The 21,087-nt window shown below is 45.0% G+C and overlaps 1 protein-coding gene and 1 long non-coding RNA gene across 6 annotated transcripts; one reads left to right on the forward strand and one right to left on the reverse strand.

The window, feature by feature from the left end:
• Positions 1-1,528: 1,528 nt before the first annotated feature.
• ferry3 (FERRY endosomal RAB5 effector complex subunit 3) lies at positions 1,529-20,382 on the reverse strand. Of its 5 annotated transcripts, XM_081608453.1 has the most exons (15): positions 20,187-20,371; positions 19,872-20,063; positions 18,973-19,118; positions 14,503-14,684; positions 13,905-14,004; positions 13,702-13,826; positions 13,386-13,492; positions 13,103-13,300; positions 11,080-11,208; positions 10,441-10,509; positions 10,164-10,366; positions 4,932-4,989; positions 4,547-4,614; positions 2,393-2,534; positions 1,529-2,350 (listed from the first exon to the last, which is right to left on the reverse strand). In XM_081608453.1, exons 2-14 carry the CDS (start codon positions 20,050-20,052, stop codon positions 2,442-2,444), a joined length of 1,659 nt encoding a protein of 552 aa, XP_081464579.1. In that variant the 5' UTR covers positions 20,053-20,063; positions 20,187-20,371; the 3' UTR covers positions 1,529-2,350; positions 2,393-2,441. The 5 variants fall into 5 exon arrangements, with proteins under 5 accessions (XP_081464579.1, XP_008410900.1, XP_017160917.1 ...); XM_008412678.3 differs by having other exon boundaries at positions 1,529-2,534; XM_017305428.2 differs by lacking the exon at positions 20,187-20,371 and having other exon boundaries at positions 1,529-2,534; positions 19,872-20,180.
• Positions 15,183-17,342, forward strand: LOC103466815 (uncharacterized). Its single transcript, XR_533989.3, has 3 exons — positions 15,183-15,348; positions 16,005-16,060; positions 17,274-17,342. It is a non-coding gene; the product is annotated as an uncharacterized LOC103466815 (long non-coding RNA).
• Positions 20,383-21,087: the final 705 nt, after the last annotated feature.

The following is a 21,087-nucleotide window of genomic DNA, read 5'->3' on the forward strand; positions in this document are numbered from 1 at the left end:
AACCAGCCTGAAGACCCAGAGCTGATCCAGGAGTTAGAATGGTCTAGTCAAAGGCCAGATCTGAATCCAACTGAAAATCTTGGGAAACACTTGAAAGCTGATGTTCCCAGATGTTTTCCATCCATCTGGCAGAGCTGAAGATGTTCAGACCTGCAGCCAGAGGAGGCGCTACTGAGTTCTCACACTATTTTAGCTTCCTTTTTTATTTTCTCATATTTTGCCTTTAATAATAATACTTTCTGTCACTTTTTAAAAATCATACTTTGACTTATTTTCCTTCAAATATTCCCTTTTTGCATTTTCTCCACTTTTGTTTTCTCCTTTGCATTTACAGATTTGTTGTTTTCCCTCTGAATCTTTTAAGAGCTGAAATGAAAACTGGGAGGAGGGTCAGCTGCTCTCCTAGCGGTCAGCGCTGGCCAACTCTGCAGGCTTTCCTTCCCACTCGTGGTCACCAAAGCTGACCAGATCTCCTCCCAACTGTTTCATTTTAGCTCCTAAAAAGAGTCAAAAGGAGAAAAAAAGAGAACATGAGAAAATTATCTGTAAATAAAGGCAAAGGAGAAATATTGGGAGGAAAATAAGTTAATGTGTGATTTTAAAATTGACAGTAAACTAAACAAAAATTACTGAAAAATGGGAAAACATAATGAAATGGAAGATTAAATCTGATGTTCGGTTACGTCCAGAGAGAAAACCTGAGAAACGATTCTTATTGGAAGCAGCAGATAAAAGTAAAGAAGGTTCTGTGTTTCATGGAGCACAGAACCTTCCAGAACCTTCCAGAACCTTCCAGAACCTCCTGAGAAAGCATGTGGCGACAGTGGAAGGAAACAACTCAGTTTAACAGGAGCAGACCTGGACCAGAACCAGAGTGAGCAGAACCAGAACCAGGGCCGGTGTGAGCAGAACCAGAACCAGGGCTGGTGTGAGCAGAACCAGGGCCGCTGTGAGCAGAACCAGAACCAGGGCCGGTGTGAGCAGAACCAGAACCAGGGCCGGTGTGAGCAGAACCAGAACCAGGGCTGGTGTGACCAGAACCAGGGCCGGTGTGAGCAGCAGGGACCCGATTAGTGGCTTCTTAAAGAGACATGCCTCAACAGGACAGAGCCGAGTCACATGGAGCGAATTAAATTTCCCGTCTCCGCGGTGAAACAGCCGGTTTTATTAAACAGGAAATGGTTTCTTCGTGGTGATTTTGTCCTGGTCATGCAGGACGTGGATCTTTTTCAGCCGGGTGAGAAAATGTTTGAATATTGAGAAACTCTGCGGTTCCTGGAGGCTCCATGTTTCGCCGCTGTGAGCCACTCATGGATCAGAACAACGCCATCACTCTGTCAGCCATCTTGTTTATGGCCTGGCTGCCATCTTTAATTAAACCCCAGCTGAGTTTGGGGCTAACGACCTCATGCGGATCATAACTTCAGCAGAATATTGATAAATCATCTTCATTATCAGCAGAACGGGTCCAATCAGAACCAGAAACTGCCATCATACAGTTTTCCTGCATCCATGAAGAACACACAGCTGAGCTCTCAGACTTTATTATTATTAATAAAACAATTAGAAACACAGTAAATATCCTTATGGACTCACTGAGGGCAGAAGCAGGAAAATAATCCCAGGTGTATCGATGCTTGTTCAGATTATGAGAGTCGTGTGTGTGTGTGTGTGTGTGTGGGGTCTCCAGTTTGGTCCTCCTCTGTATTTAGGAACAGCGCCACCTACTGTTGGAGGGAAGGAACATCTGAATCGTTGAATATTTCCCCTTTCTTCCTAAAATAATGAACCAAATCATATTTTGCAAATACAATTTTGTCTAAAAATGACCTTCCATGATTTTAGGAAGGTGAAGATATGAAATTATTTGCTTTAGTGAGGCAGAAGTCTTGCTGGGGAGCGTCCCAATTCGTGTTTATCCCCAGTAGAACCGGCTGCATTCCTTTCAGGTCAGCAGCCAGAATGAGATGAATCCAGGAAGTTCAAATGAACTGATGGAACAAACAATCAGTTTATCCACAAAACCTGTCTTTCCAGAAGCTGCAGGGGATGAAAGCGGATCAGAACCAGAACATCTGCAGTCCAGTCCAGGAGGAACTGTGGAGGAACCAAATGTTCTCCAGAAGGATTTATTCACCAAAGGTCTGACCTCAGAACCGGGTCAGGGCCGAGGATGTTCTGGTTCTGACGTCTGGGTGGACCATCAGCGACCCGTCAGGCAGAAAAACATTTTCATTCATTTCCGTTTCAAAGCTTCGAGGTTTTCTGCTTCATCTCCAGAAATCTGGATGGATGAGAGTCTGACCAGGATCTCCGCTCTGCTGCAGCTGTGAAAACCATTTCTGATGACCTGGGCTCATCGGGTCGTGACCTGGGCTCATCGGGTCGTGACCTGGGCTCATCGGGTCGTGACCTGGGCGCATCGGGAAAGGTTTTCCTCATCAGTGCTTTGAGGTGAGCGTCAGAGTGGAAGAGACACGGAAGATCTGAGGCAGCATGTTGCTCAGCTGGTAGAACATCTCCTCTGAAATGCTCTGCAACACAAAGAAAGATGGCGGCCGGTCAGAGAGCAGTCCAGCATCTTCTGCTGTAAAATAATTCAGACTGTCTGAGTGTCGCCTGCTGAAAATATATTCAAATGTTGCTCTGAAAATACAGAGAATAACACAAACTCCCAGACTGCTGATGTCAGAAAGCAGCGTGGAACCGGAAAGGTCGCTCCTAAAGGTCGCTCCCAAAGGTCGGCTCGGTTTTTCTGCTGCATCATTTAGAACGCAGGCAGGTGTGTGTGTGAGAGAGAGGAAGATGTGTTGCATTGTGCATGTTGGCCTCCAGTGAGTTAGATGCCCCGTTCTGTGAGCCAGGTGCATCACACTTGCATGACCTGTTTATGGAAAGCCAAAAGTGCCACTTTTGTCATGGTTCAATTTTTAAAAAGTCTCAAAAATCGCACTCTGACTGCATCCATTTTCTTGCGCCCTTGTCCTTGGTGGAGTTGGGAGGGCTGCTGCTGCGAGAGGAGGGGTCACCTGGACAGGTAGCCAGTCTGTCGCAGGCAGTTTGACTCAAAACGCCAAAAATGACATTTATTCAGACACGGGGTCAAAGTGGCGTTTTGTGGCACTGTTGGCTTTCCATACGTATCTGTGTGTGGTTTTGTGTGGCCGGATGACGAGGCGTGTCAGGGATGAGACTCTCCGTCTCTCTCGGGTCTTCCTCTGGACCTCGTCCCTCCTCTTCGTCACGCTGCAGTCCAGCTTCTCAAACCCGACAATCAGCCGCAACGCAGTGTTGGAAATCAGAAAGCAGCAGCTTCTAGTCTATTTTTCAAATAACGTAGAAATATTTTATTATTTTCCAGAGTAATTAAAACTACTCTAAATGTTGAGGTTCAAAATAAATTCAGAACAAATATATTTAGTCTGCGCTGCAGCATGATTATCATGCGGTGTGACGCCTCAGTGTATTCTGAACAGGCAGTAACTTGGGCAGCCTGGTGATGAAAAGGACCAGCTGCAGCAGCGTCTCTGGAGGAAAGTCAGCAGGTCAAATCACACTTTTGGTTTTCAGTCACCGAGTTAAGACTCTGACATCAACAGTAATTATTATTTACACCTGGTTTAAATATTTACTCATTCTTAAAACCGACTGCTGCCGTGTGGCTAAGTGTGAGCTAACAGCAGGCTAGCTGCTCCAGCTGGCTAACAGGGGAGCTAATCTGATCAGATTAGATCAACGTTACTGTTTGACGGGCGGCGCAGCACAAACACGTCACAGCCGACTAATCCAAGTATTCACACCTCGTTGATCCATGACGCCTGACCTTCAGCTCATGTTTGACCCCTGACCTCAGAGACAGGTTCAGTCCAATCAGCTGGTCTGGAGAAACGTCTCACTGGGACCAGTGGAAACAGATCAGCTCTTCATGGCAAAGGGTGGGAATACTTACGCACTTGTCTTTTCTTAGTTTTCTATTCCGGATCCATTTGCCAAATTAAACCTGGCCCACATCGTCAGAGTGAGGCATGAGAGATGAAGTTAATAAGTTCAGGAACGAAGCCAGATGTGGAGAAAGTGAAGTGAAGGCTGCTGTAAACAAACTGAATTAATCTAAAATATCAGAGTTATGTCATCCTGCGTTTGATGGTTTAGATAAATAAACATTTCCACTTAAAATTGTGACGTATTGAAGCCATTGGGGTTAAAATGTTGGATAAAGTTTGAAATAAAATAAAAACTCCATGTTGATTTTCTGACACTGATGCATCAAACTGATGAAAATAAATCATTTCAATCTAAAACGCAGATGAATGAGAGTTTGGGAAGAAAGAACATTAAGGCTCATCTATCAGCAGCTGCGACCTTTGCCCTGAAGCAGATAAATCGCAGGTCAGCTGGTTAAACACGGAACCAAAGGTCAAAGGTCACCTAAAAATACCCAGCAGCTCCTGGCTGCAGCGACATGAGGAGGAACCTGGCTGAGTGACGGTAAATGCAGCGCTCAGTCAGGTTGCCATGGTGACAGCAAACAGCCGCCCGACCTCACCTTCGGCACCAGGAACTGAACAGTGCGGGAGATCCCTCCGTCCCACGAAGCCATTTCCATCATAAAACCTGGAAGCAGAAAACAAGAAGAGAAGATTAGGTTTACCTTCAAACATGATTAAACATCTGGAACATACCCAGCATGCACTGCAGCCTGCAGGGTTACGCAACAGTTCAGGGGAAAATATATTCATATCTTCATATTTACTGACACACCTGGTGAAGATGCATGAACAACCTAACAATAAATTGATTTATTTAGTTGTTTTTTTATCTCATTTAAATGTTTCAGAAATTTGACTTCATAATTTAACATCTTGAAATTGGGTCTCTGTCTCTTTAAGACAGAGACGCTGGTACAGGCAGGGGTCAAAGGTCATGGTTACCTTTGACACATTTGAAGACCAACTCTGCTCTCTTCAGGCACCAGGGGATGGTCATCTCCTGCAGGGAGGAGAGGAAGAGCAGAGACTAAACCAGGGCAGTGATCTGATTACGGTTCAGTTACAAAAAAACTTCAGATAAAGTTCCAGTTTTGAACTGAATCCTGAATAAATGAACTTTTCTGTGAGCTGAACACAAAGTGGATCCTGAGAGCTTCAAACAGATGATGATGATGATGAAGCAGCTGACCTGCCTGGGTCTGCCCTCTGGACCTTCGTCTCTAGAAATAGTTTCTCTGCTTTCCTCACATCCAAAGACAAAAACATCTAAAAATAATCAGCCGGCGGTTCTGTCTGCGTTGCGGTCCGACTTCCTCTGAACGGACTCCAGAACCGGGCTGCACTAACCAGTCGGATCCCTCCTACAGCAGGAGGAGCCCCCAAGGAGCCTGCAGACGGAAAAACTGCAGCGAAAACAGAAGCTGCAGAGCCTTCAGCGTCTAGAAGCTGCAGAGCCTTCAGCGTCTAGACTAGCGGTTCTCAACATGGGCGGCACCGCCCCCCAGGGGGCGTTCAGAGGACGGCAGGGGGCGCTGGCAGACATTTTTACAAAAGGGGGCGCTGGGATGCCTTTGGGGGGCGTTTGGTCGAAGGTAAAGTTTACACCTTAAATCCACAACAATACCAGTTTAGACTTTGAGCAACTTGGTAAAACTGTATTGTGTAACATTAAATCATGCTTGGCTGCAACGATGGCAGCTCTTCTTCTACTCAGTGTTTGTTAGCTTCTGTTAGCTTCATGGCGCAGCTCCGCTCTGCATCAGTTCAGCGTTACACCGGCTGATGACGCTGCTGTGATTCACTTTGTCTGGTATTTATGTAGGCTAGTTTTGGCAGTTCTGTGATCATGTCAAAGCAGCAATTTATATTAAAAAGTGTTTTATTTCAGTTTGAAAGCTGCCCGCTACCATGGAAGGACAACAGAAAATCAAACATGTAATTACTAAAATCACGATACCCTCACTTTGTATCCCTCTGAAAAATGAACCCATTTAAATAAAGAAATCCCTCCATGGTGATACCTCGATAGAGAGCGTTCATTTTATAGCGTTAACACGGAGCTGTAAGTGGTCCGACATGAAACGGGGGTGATAGAACAACACAGCACTTTTAAATTTCAATAATCAGAAGACCAAAATTGTTTCCGTTGTTTTAAAAGGTTTGTCGGTCTGCCTTTTCCCCATCGATGTTTCCCGACCGCCCTGCACCTTAAGGAGTAAAAAAAAAAGCCGCGCACATTGCGCAAAACTCTGAAACAGGAGAAGCGGGACATAAAACGGAGCGACGAACTAGATGTGAATTATGGCATAAAAACAGAGAATCCGACGCTGAACAGTGAAAAATGAACACATGATGTGAAACATGACGATTAGGCGGCGCAGCAGGTGATGAGTGAAGATTACTGATGGTCAATAAACGATAAAATAAATGTAGCAACAGGAAAGAAACTAAAGTGGACATAGCAATAAACCAAGAGAGGATAAAACTAATCAAAGGAAACTAAATGGAAATGAATGAAGAACAAAATGCAAGAAACTAAGAAACTAAAGTAAACACAGAGGAATAAACTGGTATGGCAAGACCTTTCGAGCAATAATTAATACAGAGACTGTATGGCAAGAATAAACAGACACTATTTCCAGATAAAAGGTAAAATAATATTGGCGCAACTACACATTATTCAGGTGGATGCGAAAACATAAATCGGCGCCCCCCCACGAAGGAGCGTAGAAACATACGCTCCCCCCCCCCCAACCCCCCTCCTCCAGACGCCGATACGTTTAGGGCAAAACTCGCTACATTTACCCAGTTATGTGCGCGAGGTGAAGGAGCGTAAGGCGCTGAAGTGTCCGGAAAACATAATCGGTGCGCCGATTCAAAACATCTACAATAATGATAGTAACATTAATAATAAAATAATTGTCAGTGATAAAGGCTGGGGGGGCGCTGGCCCGAAAAAGGTTGAGAAACACTGTTCTAAAAGCTGCAGATCCTTCAGCTTCCAGAAGCTTCAGGACCTTTGACCCGCTCCCTCCATTTAACGTGGATCGGCTCTAGAGTGCATCTCCAAATGTCAGCCTGTAAACTGAAGGCGGTTCTGGAGTTCCTCTGCAGAACCTGCTGCTGGCAGAGACTCAGATTTAAAAACAGAAAAATTTTATCTTTCTTACAGTCTAAACATGGCAGAAGGAGCGCGTCCAAAAGAAGATTTAAGATTATTTTCTTTAAAGTGTGATTTTATTTGGCGATGTTTTCAGATGGAATCAGTTTACGAAAGAGGAACGCCAACCTGGAAATTATTATAAAACCATAAATCAGCAAATCTTCCATCCTGATTCAAGGTGACGGGTCAGTCAAACTAAAGTCCAGCCCAGGTGAGAAAGAGACTGATGACATCATCACTATGCTAACAGACACCCGATGACCTGATCTTTGTTTTATTAAATACCATTTCATAAAAAGACCAGAACTGATTCAGACAGCTGATGAACTATGAACATGAACCAATTCAGTTTTAGAGCCATGGCAGCTAGCTTACTTCATGTTAGCAGGTTAAACAGTCATGAGGTTACAAACTGTTATAATTTAATTAAAATAAGTGAATAAAGAGCAGTTCGATGTCGTGCGCTGAGCTACGATCGGCTAATACTCAGGAGTTTAATTAAATGTTTTGTTTCATCTTTCTCACTTTCATAAAGCTTCAAATCTGTTTAGAGAAACTAAACATGTTGGTTTGAACCATATTCTAAATGTGGCAGACTAAATTTAACTTGCAGAGTCAGCGTTTTCAGCTGCAGCTCACGCTGCTTCCTCTCTGATCGTCTTCTGCAGCAGCGTTTCGGTGCAGCCGCCTGACTAAACACGTCATCAGAGCAAATCCATCGGAAACCCGTCTGACCTGCAGCGCCGCTTACCAACGACTCGCCGTCTGAAGCTTCTGGAAAATCTGGAAATTCAGCAGCAGAAAATATTGACGTTAACATGTCAGAGGACATGAAAGCAAATCTGGGTTTTCTTATCTTTCATTTTGATGCATATTTCTTTTTATCTCTGATGATTTGCTGCATTGGCGCCACAGAAAGTCAGTAAGTTAGAATCTGGTTCTGATGAAACCAGAGGAAATCAAACCGCAGTATTAACACTTTTTATTGATCTGATATTACAGTTATTACTGCTCCAATCACTAACTGTTTTCATCTGTTGGTATTTGTACATCTTCACTGTTTTCTACTATTTTTATCAACATTTCTGCTGTTTTTGACTTTCTGCACTTGTATGCTGGAAATGTCTTTTGTAAAAGTTCAATGCAAATTTAGTAATTTTTTAAAAAGTCGTCCTGCTGAGCTGCGTCCTGTAACGTTTGGATGCTGGGCCGGACCGGGCAGGTTCTGGTCAGGCCCGGTGGCCAGACGCTGCAGCAGGAAGCAGGACGGCTCTGGACAACTTGAGCACTGCTGCTTTAGATCATAAGTATAATATTTATATTCTAATATGTTTTCTATGTTATAATCCTGTAGTGTATGATTTTTGCCGTTGTTATTGTATGACTTAATCATTTATTTTTTAGACTTTTTGTGCCAACCTGTTTACCTGATGCTGCTGTAACCTGAATGTCCCTCTGAGACAATAAAAGCCGTTTCTGTTCTTCTATTTCGTTTGATTTTATGTGCAGGAAGCAGAAACTCATCCAAACAAAAACAAAGGCCTGAGAAATGGAATAAAATCATTTTTCTTTGTCAGAATTGATTGAATCTGACTCAAAACATGAAAACCCAAAGTTCATATTTGTAACTGCTGAGAAAAGCTGAAATGTTTGTGGTTCTGAAAACCCAAAGCACCGGTTCTGATGCGTTCTGCTCGCTGTGTCTTGCTGCAGCTGACATAACGACCATGTTGATAACCCAGCGGTGGCGGTGAACCCGTTTCCTGTTCTCTGTTAATGGGTTAAATGCGTCGCTGCTGCTGTGACTCATGAGTGGCTGCAAATATGAGCTCATTACCTGAGCAACAGAGAGTCGCAGCTAAATATTTATTACCTGAATCATCATTCACAGCCTCACCTGTGGCAAGGTGACGTCATGTACCGACACCAACACACACCTGGCTTTAATCAGCATCCACTGGGAATGTTCCTCTCATGTATTTACAGTAAACTAGTTTCCTTTGTGCCTGATGTCATGTTCAGGTTTAGTCATATAGATGTTTCTAAAACCGGCAATAACAGATAAATAAAACAAATAGTTGATAAAACAAAGAAAATAAATGTGAATAAAACAGTTTAAAATCAGCAGTAAGCAGATTGTGTGTTTATAGCTCTATAGAGTTATTCTGATTAATTAACATTAAAGTGAAATAATGTGGTAAATGCATTTAAAGTGAGCAGATCTGGACTAGTGAGGAAATATCAGAGGTCAGAGGTCACACTGAAAGCATCCCAGAATAACCTCAGCCTTTAGGATCAAACATTTCATCTGAAACCAGAGGACTTATAGCTACTAACTGGGAGGCAACAAATGGTGTTTAGCTACAATAATTAGCTCAGATTTCGAGCAAAATGACAGAGACTTTCACTGCAGTCAGTATCTTACCTAACCTGCCATCCACCATGCGCTAATGGACTAGCGCCGCTACCACCGGGCTTAGCGCGTTCTCTGGGGGAAACCCTGATTAGCAATACCATTAGTGTGGCCTAGTTAAAGTTCCAGGTGCAAAACCAATAAATATGCAGGGAAAAATGAGAACTGCACAACCGCTGGATGGCTCTGATGCGCTGCTGCTGCTGCTCACGTTAAGGCCATGATGCTGGTCAGAGCGAGAGCAGAGCTGACCCAGCCAATCAGAGACCAGGTCAGGTTATTCCAACCAATCAGAGACCAGGTCAGGTTATTCCAGCCAATCAGAGACCAGGTCAGGTTATTCCAGCCAATCAGAGACCAGGTCAGGTTATTCCAGCCAATCAGAGACCAGGTCAGGTTATTCCAGCCAATCAGAGACCAGGTCAGGTTATTCCAGCCAATCAGAGACCTGGTCAGGTTATTCCAGCCAATCAGAGACCAGGTCAGGTTATTCCAGCCAATCAGAGACCAGGTCAGGTTATTCCAGCCAATCAGAGACCAGGTCAGGTTGCTGCTTCCTGTGTGTGTGGACCCGGACCTGCACCGGGGCGGTCGGTACCTCGGACATGTCGTGGACCAGCAGCAGCGGCACGGTGACGGTGGTGACGTCGTGCGTGCAGCAGACCTTCAGGATGTTCCTCAGGCCCATGATGGCCGGGTCGCGGGCCGTGATGCTTCCCGACCGCAGGTTGTCGTCCACACACAGGTGGAAGACGACGTGGACCTCCGACAGGTTGGAGTGTCTGGAGATGTAGAACTCACCTGAAGGAAAACACGGAGCGATTCAGAAGAACCGACTCAATCTGAGAGCTTCTCCACGTGTTCAACATCCAGACCTGGGAGAATATTTGAGGGATTTCTTTCAGCCGTTTTGCTCTTATCATCTCCTCCATTCTTCTGGTTTTCTGTAGAAAAACAGAAACAAACTGAGCAACAAATCGTCCAACTGATGCAGAACTTGGAGCGACGAGCATCTCTGGAAGGAGGAGAACAATGTTTCTGTTCTTCCTCTTCCCATTCAAATGCTGCGCAGCAGAGAACTAAACGACAAACTGAGGAGAGACCAGCCGGCAGAGAAGAAGCTGAACATCAGTTACTCCATTAAAATAAAACAAGAAGGACTTTATTATTTACAAAACCCTTCAGCCCAGTCAGCTGAAAAACAAAGAGCCAGGACTTCAAGTCGCTCATTTCCACTAATCATAGAGATTTCAACAAATTGAACATTTTAACAGGACGAATCCCATTTGTTGTTTTCCAGAGCCGCAGCCTTCATGTTTCTGCTCCATCAGAATGAGATGAAATATGACAGAACCTGAATTAATTTGAATGAACATCTTAAGAAACAATTAAAAACATTTAATTCTTTAAATAAAAATGGAAAAATTAAGCAGCTCAGTTACAACACAGTTTAAACTAAGCAGAGTTGGTGATGCGCTTCCCCAGAGCGGCTCTGTGTGACCAGGGGGACTAACCTGCCGGCTGCTTCTGCTTGCTGCAGCGCTGCGCCCGCGCATACAGCACCGCCTGCTGCACCTCCTCCAGCTGCTGCTCCAGGCTCAGGAAGTGGAAGTCGGTGCATTCCTTCGCCACCGTGGCAAAGTCTGGAGGTCAGCAGAGAAAAAGCCTGAACTCAACTGTGAGCCGCTGCAGCGTCGCATGCAGCCGGACCGGAGCTGCAGCAGCAGGAAGAGCAGCTGAGACGCTCATCAGCTGCTTTCATTCATCAACTTCAGTTCATTACCAAAACAAGGCAGAGAAACAAAAAGTTTAATCAGCAGCTGCTGACCATCAAGCTGGCAGTCAGTCTGCACCGCCTGCAGCTTCTGGATGCATCACTGCAGCTGCAGCAGGTGTGTTGCAGCAGCAGATGGATGCTGCTTGCAGTGGGTCTAGCCAGGTGTGAAGCAGCCTGAATGTCTGGGAGGAATCATGATCAGCCTGATGGTGGATTCTCCACCGTCTGCATCACCGGCTTCCTCCGTCTCCAGAACCAGAGCACGTCCGGGTCAGAGGTCAGAGGTCACATAAGGGACCGCAGGTCCTCCCATCCGGTTTGTTTTATAGATCTTTGTGACGGCGGTTTCAGTTTCATTCAGAAACCAGACCAAGAGCTGCAGGACGGGAGCCCCTGCTGTGCATTTGTTTTGCAGGCACAGCGTTAATCTTTACAAAAGAAGAAATGAATTAAACCACATTTAGCTTATTTCCATTTGTAGTCCCTGACCAGGTCATACTTTAAACCTGGGGAGTCCAAAGCGGGTCCTGGAGGCCCAAAGCGGGTCCTGGAGGCCCAATGTGGGTCCTGGAGGCCCAAAGTGGGTCCTGGAGGCCCAATGTGGGTCCTGGAGGCCCAATGCGGGTCCTGGAGGCCCAATGTGGGTCCTGGAGGCCCAAAGCGGGTCCTGGAGGCCCGGCATCCTGCATGTTTCAGTTCTCCACCTGCATCCAATGACGGCTCATTAGAGGCCCAAGAAGAACATTGACCTGCTGGAAATGTTGTTACCACCAGGGAGAGAATAAAACCTGCAGGATGCCTCCAGGACCCGCTTTGGGCCTCCAGGACCCGCTTTGGGCCTCCAGGACCCGCTTTGGGCCTCCAGGACCCGCTTTGGGCCTCCAGGACCCACCTCGGGCCTCCAGGACCTGCATTGGGCCTCCAGGACCCACCTTGGGCCTCCAGGACCTGCATTGGGCCTCCAGGACCCGCATTGGGCCTCCAGGACCCACCTTGGGCCTCCAGGACCTGCATTGGGCCTCCAGGACCCGCTTTGGGCCTCCAGGACCCGCTTTGGGCCTCCAGGACCCGCTTTGGGCCTCCAGGACCCACCTTGGGCCTCCAGGACCTGCATTGGGCCTCCAGGACCCGCATTGGGCCTCCAGGACCCACCTTGGGCCTCCAGGACCTGCATTGGGCCTCCAGGACCCGCATTGGGCCTCCAGGACCCACCTTGGGCCTCCAGGACCTGCATTGGGCCTCCAGGACCCACCTTGGGCCTCCAGGACCCGCATTGGGCCTCCAGGACCCGCTTTGGGCCTCCAGGACCCGCTTTGGGCCTCCAGGACCCGCTTTGGGCCTCCAGGACCCACCTTGGGCCTCCAGGACCTGCATTGGGCCTCCAGGACCCACCTTGGGCCTCCAGGACCCGCATTGGGCCTCCAGGACCCGCTTTGGGCCTCCAGGACCCGCTTTGGGCCTCCAGGACCCGCTTTGGGCCTCCAGGACCCACCTTGGGCCTCCAGGACCTGCATTGGGCCTCCAGGACCCGCATTGGGCCTCCAGGACCCGCTTTGGGCTCCACTGGTTTAAATGATTCGGTTACAGAAATGAAAACAAATCATGTAACAAAGTCCCGCTTCATCCCTTCACTTTAAATCGCTGAATGATTTCTAGTTTCACTAATTAATAAAAACCTTCCTGTAAAATCCTGATGAGAGCAGAGGCTGATTTAAGACTTTTGCCCAGTGTTACACAGTAACGTGGGTAAGATGGCCGACCTCTCTTGATGCCGCTGTAGGAGTTGACCCGGTTGTCCACCAGCAGCACCAGGCCGCAGAGCGAGGACGAGTAGAGCGACAGCGCCGTCTGCAGGCGCCGCAGCTTGGCGCCGCTGCTGCTGTGGCGCCGGTGCTTGCAGAAGTCCAACACGTCGGCGCGGACCAGCCGCAGGTTGTGCATCGTCTTGAGCTGCGCTCCTGCGTGAACAGAGAACAGCTTCAGGTGCTGCCATGCTTTCCACCTGCAGGGGGCGCCATCAGGCTGCAGGAGGAGAAGAGGCACCTAGGTGGATGGTGAAGCTCTCCTCCAGCAGCGGCTGCTCCTCAAACGGCCTGCAGCCGCCGTCTGCCGCCTCCGCCAGCCGGCCCGGCTGCACCTTGATCTCCTCGCTGCAAAACACCAATCAGAGCAAATCCAGCTTCACCGTCGCTCGCCCATCTGCTCAGAACCAGCCGGGTTTTATAGCAGGATCAGGATCCAAGATGGAGGAGGAACGTTTTCTCACATTCCGTCCGGTCCCGCTGCAGGCCTCGGCTTATTTCACCAGAGAGCAGCCAGACGGCGAAGCGGAACCAAACGCTGGTGTCGACAGACTCACTTGATTTTGCTGCTGTTGTTGGATTTCTGCAGATCCTGGTGCAGCTTGATGACCCAGTCCTGGTACTCCTGCTTCTGGATGGCCGTCACCTGCTTCAGCTCGCTCGCCCACCTGTTCTCCAGCACCTGGAAAGAGAGAGAGGGCAGGATGTCTCCTCAGAGTGGACGTGTCCTCAGAGTGGACGTGTCTCTGCTGCTGTTTACCTGCTGAGCATCAAAGTGTTGTGAGGCCACGGCGTTGACATCATGGTCGCTCAGCGTGTTTCCCAGCTCGTGCATCACTTTGTCCATCTCTGCTGCCTGCCTGGAGACGGAGGACAGACGGAGGACAGACGGAGGACAGACGGAGCAGTCAGACTGGCAGCATCGCCTCAGGAGGAAACCAGTTGCTGCCAGTTGGAAGGAAAACCTTTAACATTTTATTTTTATCAGCAAAATGGTGAATTTCTCAGATCACGGAACAAAAACAACATGGAAATAATGAAACTAAGAAGAAATGGTTGAATTAATTTACACTAAATCTGATGATCATTAATAATCGGATGCTGATTGATTGGAGGATTTTACAGAAGTGAAGTTGGATTCAGATTCAAAAGAACCGTTTAGATGTTTGCTTTGCTGCAAATGATGCAACATTCACTGAAGGAAAGAAAATGGTTACTTTTTTATTAAAAAAAAGAATTTAATTATTTGGTTATTTGCAACATTTAATACCTTCCTATTATTGCATAAAAACGGTAAAATGACTGAATGAAAACTCAGCAGGATGTGAGTTTGTAATGTGACCGCTGGAGGGCGCTACCTCTCCTGCAGCTTGCTGAGCTCCACGTCTCGCTCGCTGATCAGCTCCGACACGCTGACGAAGTAGCTGTGCTCCAGGTTCAGCAGCGTGTCGGAGGCGGGCGAGTGGATCAGCTCGTGGTAAACGTCCGCGAAGTCTTCGTCCCAGCTGGGCTCTTCCGGCCGAGCGTGCTCCAGGCTGGTCTGAGGAACACAAACAGTGACCCCTGCTGGAGGGTTGGGGAATCACAACACATCAATCCGAAAACTCGTTTTTAACAGATTAGGATTCAGACAACTTTTTTGAGGTAATCCTCCCATCAGCTATTTTACTTTTCATTAACATAAAGTTCTCCTGGATCAGAAAAATAATAGTCATTATTAATCTTTGAAGAAATCTGGCATTTTCCACGTAGACGCGTGATTATCAACAGTTTGAGAGTGATTTTTAAATGTGGCCCGATACCGGGTCGGAACCCAGCTGTGTGACTGCAGGTTCGGTGTGAATGTTTGAACTGGACCCTGAAGACAGGAGAGGAACTCAGAGACAGTCTGCGCAGCTCTGATTGCTGGTTCACTGTAACGTTAGTGTGCAGAGAACAATCAAAGTCCAGGGGCCTCACACTGTAAAAAAAAACTGTAAAAAACCTGTAAAAAACCGGGTAAATGTAAAGTAGAAATTTGAAGGAATTTCAGGTATTTGTACCGTATTTTCCATTTTACGCATTGCATCATGGGAACAAGAACCTTCGCGAAGCGCGAAACCTGGTGAGACGACATTTCAAGTTCGCTAGCCGGACCCTGGAACATTTATCTTTTGGACTTCGGTTGGATTAAGAGCTGGAGTTACCTTTCTGGCACCTCCCTGGTAAAGTAAAATAAATAAGAACACATTCTTTTCTGTGAATAATGTTTTGAAATATTTGTAGTTGACTTCGTGAGACTCCTGGCACAGTCTATGATTGCAGACTGTTTTGCAGTCTTTTTTTTTGTACAAAAAAGGTATATTATTTTTTACAATGCTGTGTTTGCTTGTGTATTATAAAAGTAAAACGCGGTGATTGCTGTATTACTATTCATGTATTTAACCGAATTCAAAGTTCCGGCCATTTTTTCAAGTCAAACTGAACAGGGCGCGTGAAAGCTAAAGCTAACCGTTCATGGCGTCATGCTATTATGTCTCAATCCTGCTTTTTAAAAATATCAAGCTGCAGTTGCCTTATTTGCTAAACATGATTTGACGTCCCGGTTGTTAACATAAAAGCAGGTGGCCTTTTAACTTCGGTAAATATACTTTCCATGTCAAGTTTGGGGTTTTAGAATATGGGAAATGGCGCCTGGAGTGGGGGGGCTATTGTAGCTTAACAATTATATAAATAGTACTGTTCTAAATTTGTTGTCAGAACAAATGATTTTATTTTATTGTAAAAAACAAAAACTAATTGATTTAATTATTGTAAGACTTGCATGTTTTGGTGTTTCTATTTCTCCTTATATGGTTCTTTTGTTTCCTCTCCTCAACAGCTGCATCCAGACACTCCTGAACTTTTCCTGAAAGCAACTAGGCATCGTTAAAATAGGTGTGTACATTTGTTTTAGTTTTACTCAACCTGTTAAACATTTAGTTTAAATTAAGAAATATGTGGTGTTTTCTACAATAACATAGACATAATGTTTTGTTATGTGTCTTTCTAATAATGTCTAATGCATCACTGTGTAACTTGCAGCACTATGTAACTTTTTTTTTTTTTACATATTTGTTGAAGCTGTCACTGTGTCGTGATATTGCATGAGAGATAATCTGAAAAAAATGTAGCTCTTCTGTTAGCCAGTGCTAACTGGATTCAAACAGTCAGAGCCAGGAGGCAGGTTTTAGGTGTCAATCACAAACTCTTGTGGTGCTGCTCATCCCACTTCTCCCTGATCTCTTGCATGTGGCTACGCTGCAGCTAACAGAACCTCTCATGAATGTTAAGGCTAGTTAGCATCGACACCGATGACGGTGGATAAACGGTTGTCCTGTAATGTTGATTGACAGCATGAAGAGGTTGATTGACAGCGCTAAGACTATCCTGTCTCTGATTGGTTGGTTTTGGTTGGGAGTGATGGATTTCTTCAGATGGAAATAGTAGCTCAGGGGGAATGGAGGAGTTTTTATGTTCACAAATTATACATCTCATAACATAAAATCATGATATGGTGACTTTATTTTAACAAATATGCAAAAATCAGTGTATGTTTTTATTTTCAAAAGAAAATTTGTGTATTGTGTATGTTAGGGCTGCACCAATAAATCTTCCCCAAATCCTTAATTCTGAAGATTGGTGATCCGCCAATACATGTGAAAGTGATTTCATCCACTGATCTTTTCTACTTCAGCTAAGATCTAAAAATCAACGCTTTCCTCTCCAGTTAGAGACATTTGACTGATAGACCGGCCCACCAGGTCATGTCTCCATGTTTGCAGTAATCAATAGTCACCCCACTGTTGCCAACCCACTGACGTTTTCTGCATTTAGCAATATTCAGACAAGACGATCAGTAAAATCAGAATTGATAAGTCAGATTTTTAAAGATTGGCCAGAAATCTGCAACTGACACAGTCCTAGTGTAGATTTTTTAATCAAAATTACTCAGTGTTGTTGTTTGTGAAAGAGCTATTAGCAATTGGTGAGACGCTGATGAGCCAGGTGATGTGCTGCTGTAATGTAATTTAGAAGCGTTTTGTAAAAAGTACGTTTATAACATGAAGTGTTTCTGTGTTAAACTTGAGTTTCCATTCTCTTTGTTTAGAGATTTTCTGGGCTCAAATCCTGAACGAGGTCGACTGACACGATGCAGACGAAGGTGAAGAAGCTGCTTTGCATCCCAACCAGATGGTTCAAGTCCTGAATGAACTGAATGACTGGGAAACCATGGAAAATTTGAGCCTTTTGAAGTTTAAACATGATGGATCATCTCATCAAACCTGGTGCACCAAGAACTGGTCACAGAACATTTCAAGCTCTTGGTAACTGGACCTAAGAGTTGATTAACCTTTTTTTGCAGAACATAAACATTAAATGGACTGTTTTGTTTTATGTTCACAGCGACTAGAGGTAATGAGAGAACACACTCAGGAATCCAGTGTCTTCCACTGTTGGTTAGGCTGTTTTTATGTATCATTTGATTTTTAGCTAAATATTTATACCTGTATTTCATAAAAATAGTGGTTGACTTTCGGCATTTATTTTCAAGTATGTTGGTCCTGTTTACAACTATGATTTTCATGATCCAAAGCAGTTTTTTGTATGTTCCATCTTATAGTAATTAACAAAACTGTTTGACTACAAAGACTAGAGTCAAGATTGCTTTATATTTAATTTATACGTTGAAACCTGTATAGTAAAATGCACTAAATTCGCTTATGATGTACAAAAGATAAACATTAGCAAGCTCAAGAATATGTTTAACTCTTAATATATAATAGCAAAGGTTAGTTATAAAGACTAGATGACGTCAATTTATGGTCTTAAATTGCTAAATAAAATCTGCTAATTGTCGAATGGTTTTATTTTTATATCACTTTGCATGAACTACTTTCAAACTAAGTGTTTCGTGTTCAACTACATTTCCTGTAGACTTAGAATTTAGTTTCAATATATATATAATTAATATATGGTATAGATTACAGACTTCAATGGTTTGGAAGACAAAAGTATTTGGAAATGTCCAAGGCTTTTAAAAAAAGTTTGAATATATCACAAAATATTGGTACATTTGACATAAACTGTTAAATTATGGAAAATATTTGTGATGGAAATTCTGGAAGAAAAAAGAACAAAATGTCCTGGTAATTTTCTGCCAGGACATTTTCTGTTTTTTTATGGAATTTCCAGCAGAATTTTTTCCGTAATTTAACAGTTTTCTGTGTTTAAATTGTAACATAAAATCTGTTAAATTACGGAAAAATTTCTGCTGGAAATTCCATAAAAAACAGAAAATGTCCTGGCAGAAAATTACCAGGACATTTTCCAGTTTTTTTACTGTGCATGTCTAAAGCGGCGTGCGCACAAAAAATGTGCAGCGCCATATTTTACAAACAAATTAGCGTGCATAAAAATTAACTTTGCGTCAAAGTTTTTCTCTGCGTGAAAATGTGCGGCAGCTACACCAACTTCTGTGAACAATAATAAACTACAAAGCGTCAAAACTCACATAAACCCACTGAAACCTGACTCGTCTTGTAGATACTTATAAAACAAGTAACCGTTGCCATGGTTGCTGCTTCACCTGGCGACAGGCGAAGCAGCAGCTGCGCTGTTTCCTGCAAATTATCATTTATAAAGAAAAGATGGCGCTATCTGCGTGCGCACAGCTTCATACTTTCAGATGTTTTCTAAGTTTGTCCGTACGCCAAGTTTTAATGTGCAAACTGCTTTTAGTTTTAAACGTGAGGCCCCAGAGCTGCAGCGGTCAGAGCCGTTCACGCAGCAGCTGCAGGTGTTTGTACCTGAGCGTAGGATGCGGCCCACGCGCTGGTCAGCTGGTTGACGTCCACGGCGCCGCAGGCGAGGCGCTGCAGGGCCAGTTCCGCCTCCCGGTCGAAGTCCAGGCCGCTCTGCTCCTCCATGAAGGCGGAGAGGGCGGCTTTCAGCTCTGCACAGACACACAGCTCAGTCACAGCGATGGAGCATTTCAGGTTAGAGGTCATGTTTTCATTACCTCATTATCACAATCAGCAGAAATAGAAACTTTCAAACTGACTGCAGTTTTCTGGCCGTTCTCCGAACTTTAGAATGTCCGACCTGCCGATTCTGATTTTGGTCGATATCGAGTTATTTTGTCTGAAATGTTGCTGAATAAACCTAGAAAGTGGCTGAGATAGAGCCAACCTGGTGGGCGGGGCCAACCTGGTGGGCGGAGCCAGCCTGGTGGGCGGAGCCAACCTGGTGGGTGGGGCTAACCTGGTGGGCGGGGCTAACCGTCAAACCTCCCAAAGCAACAGAGGCTGATGTCTGCTGAGGAAGAGAAGATCTCTGGATGAGATCGGCTGATCACCGATCGGCCTGCCAATAAATCGGGACTGATTTATCGCTGCAGCTCTAATAATGTTTCACTTAGTGGTTCAATAATTCTGCAAACATTCTAATTTACTGTGTGGGTCTAGATATTTATATTTCCCTGTAGTGTCCTGCCACTCCTAGGAGAGTTTCCTGGGAGCGTCACTGCAGGTGAAGGACTGAAACTCAGACTTCTGTCCTCAGCCAGACAGCAGAGGGAGGGATAACCGTAGCGCACCCGGGTGCAGCCTGAAAACAGTCCGCTTCCTCCGCGGCTATCGGAACCAACAGTGGGCCGACAGAAACTGCGTTAGGAACCGTTTTCATAAGCTCAGAGCTGCAGCCTCACCATCTTCTATGTAGCAGGGGATTTTGTGCAGCAGCATGAGCCTCCCGTGCAGATCCCTGATGTTCAGCTGGACCGGAAGCTGCAGCGGAACTCTGAGCACGCAGATGTTCTTCCCGGCCTTGAACTCGAACACGAACTCCCTGCCTGCGGTTCCGCTCGCTTTGCTTCTGCTTCTCTTCATGGTGTCCGGAGCTGGAAGCGGAGAGGAGGCTTTAGAGGCTTCAGGTTCAGAAACAGCTGAAGCGACACGGCGGCGCCCGCCAGAGTCTCCGTGAAGCTCCGGAGGTTCAGAATCACGACATTCCTCAAGTTTACCTGAACAGAGACGTCAATTCTGCTGTTGGATCGGATCAGATGACCGGTTCACCATTATGCGTCTTCTTCTTCGTTGTTTATTGCGGTTTACAGCGAATTGGTACGACAGCGCCACCTGCTGGTACGGATTGTGGACCGGGACTTCACTGAAGGATTATATTCTGTTATAAAACTGTTAATTTGAGATAAAATATTATCTGACAACTGTTGCTTTTTGAGTTATATTTAACAAATAATTTTATTTATCTGTTGGATCAGCTGGTGTCTTTCTAACTAGTAATTTTGACAGAATAACATGTTTTATTATCTCATCAACTCCCCGGTATTCAAACTTTTCTGAATGGATCAGCTTTTCTTTGCTATTAATTCCTTAATTCATACAAACTTTGACGTGATATGCCCCTGGTTTTAAAGACCAGCGACTAATATTTATCCTCTGATGTTTTTACTTACGTGCTAATTCAGAAACATAAATGTATTTCTGAGGGTAATTTTAAATTAAAAGAGGACATTTCAGATAAAATAATAAAAGCTCTCAATTTCCTTGACGGGAGAGAGTATTATGTATTTTCCAGGCACATTGCATAATTTATAACCCAGTCAAGTAACTACCTTCAGTTGTCACGGAAAGTCGGAATAATCCTAAATGGGATTAATAAAGTATTGTTTGAACTGAATTTAATTTTGGGGTAACATTGAATCATTTCCCTGCGCTTCACATGTATGCAGTACTTTGTGCTGCTGTGATATAAAATACGTACATTTAATGTCTGGAAGGAAGAAAATGTTTTTGTTATAAAAATGCTTCTTCCATATTCTATAAATAGCCCTGCCAGTCTGACACAGCTTTACACAAACGCGCATGCGCGCTTTTTAATACGCTGTGCGTTCCAACTGGAGT

The sequence above is a fragment of the Poecilia reticulata genome, chromosome 6 (assembly GCF_904066995.2).
Source record: "Poecilia reticulata chromosome 6, P_reticulata-male-v2, whole genome shotgun sequence".
NCBI classification, from domain to species: Eukaryota; Metazoa; Chordata; class Actinopteri; order Cyprinodontiformes; family Poeciliidae; genus Poecilia; species Poecilia reticulata.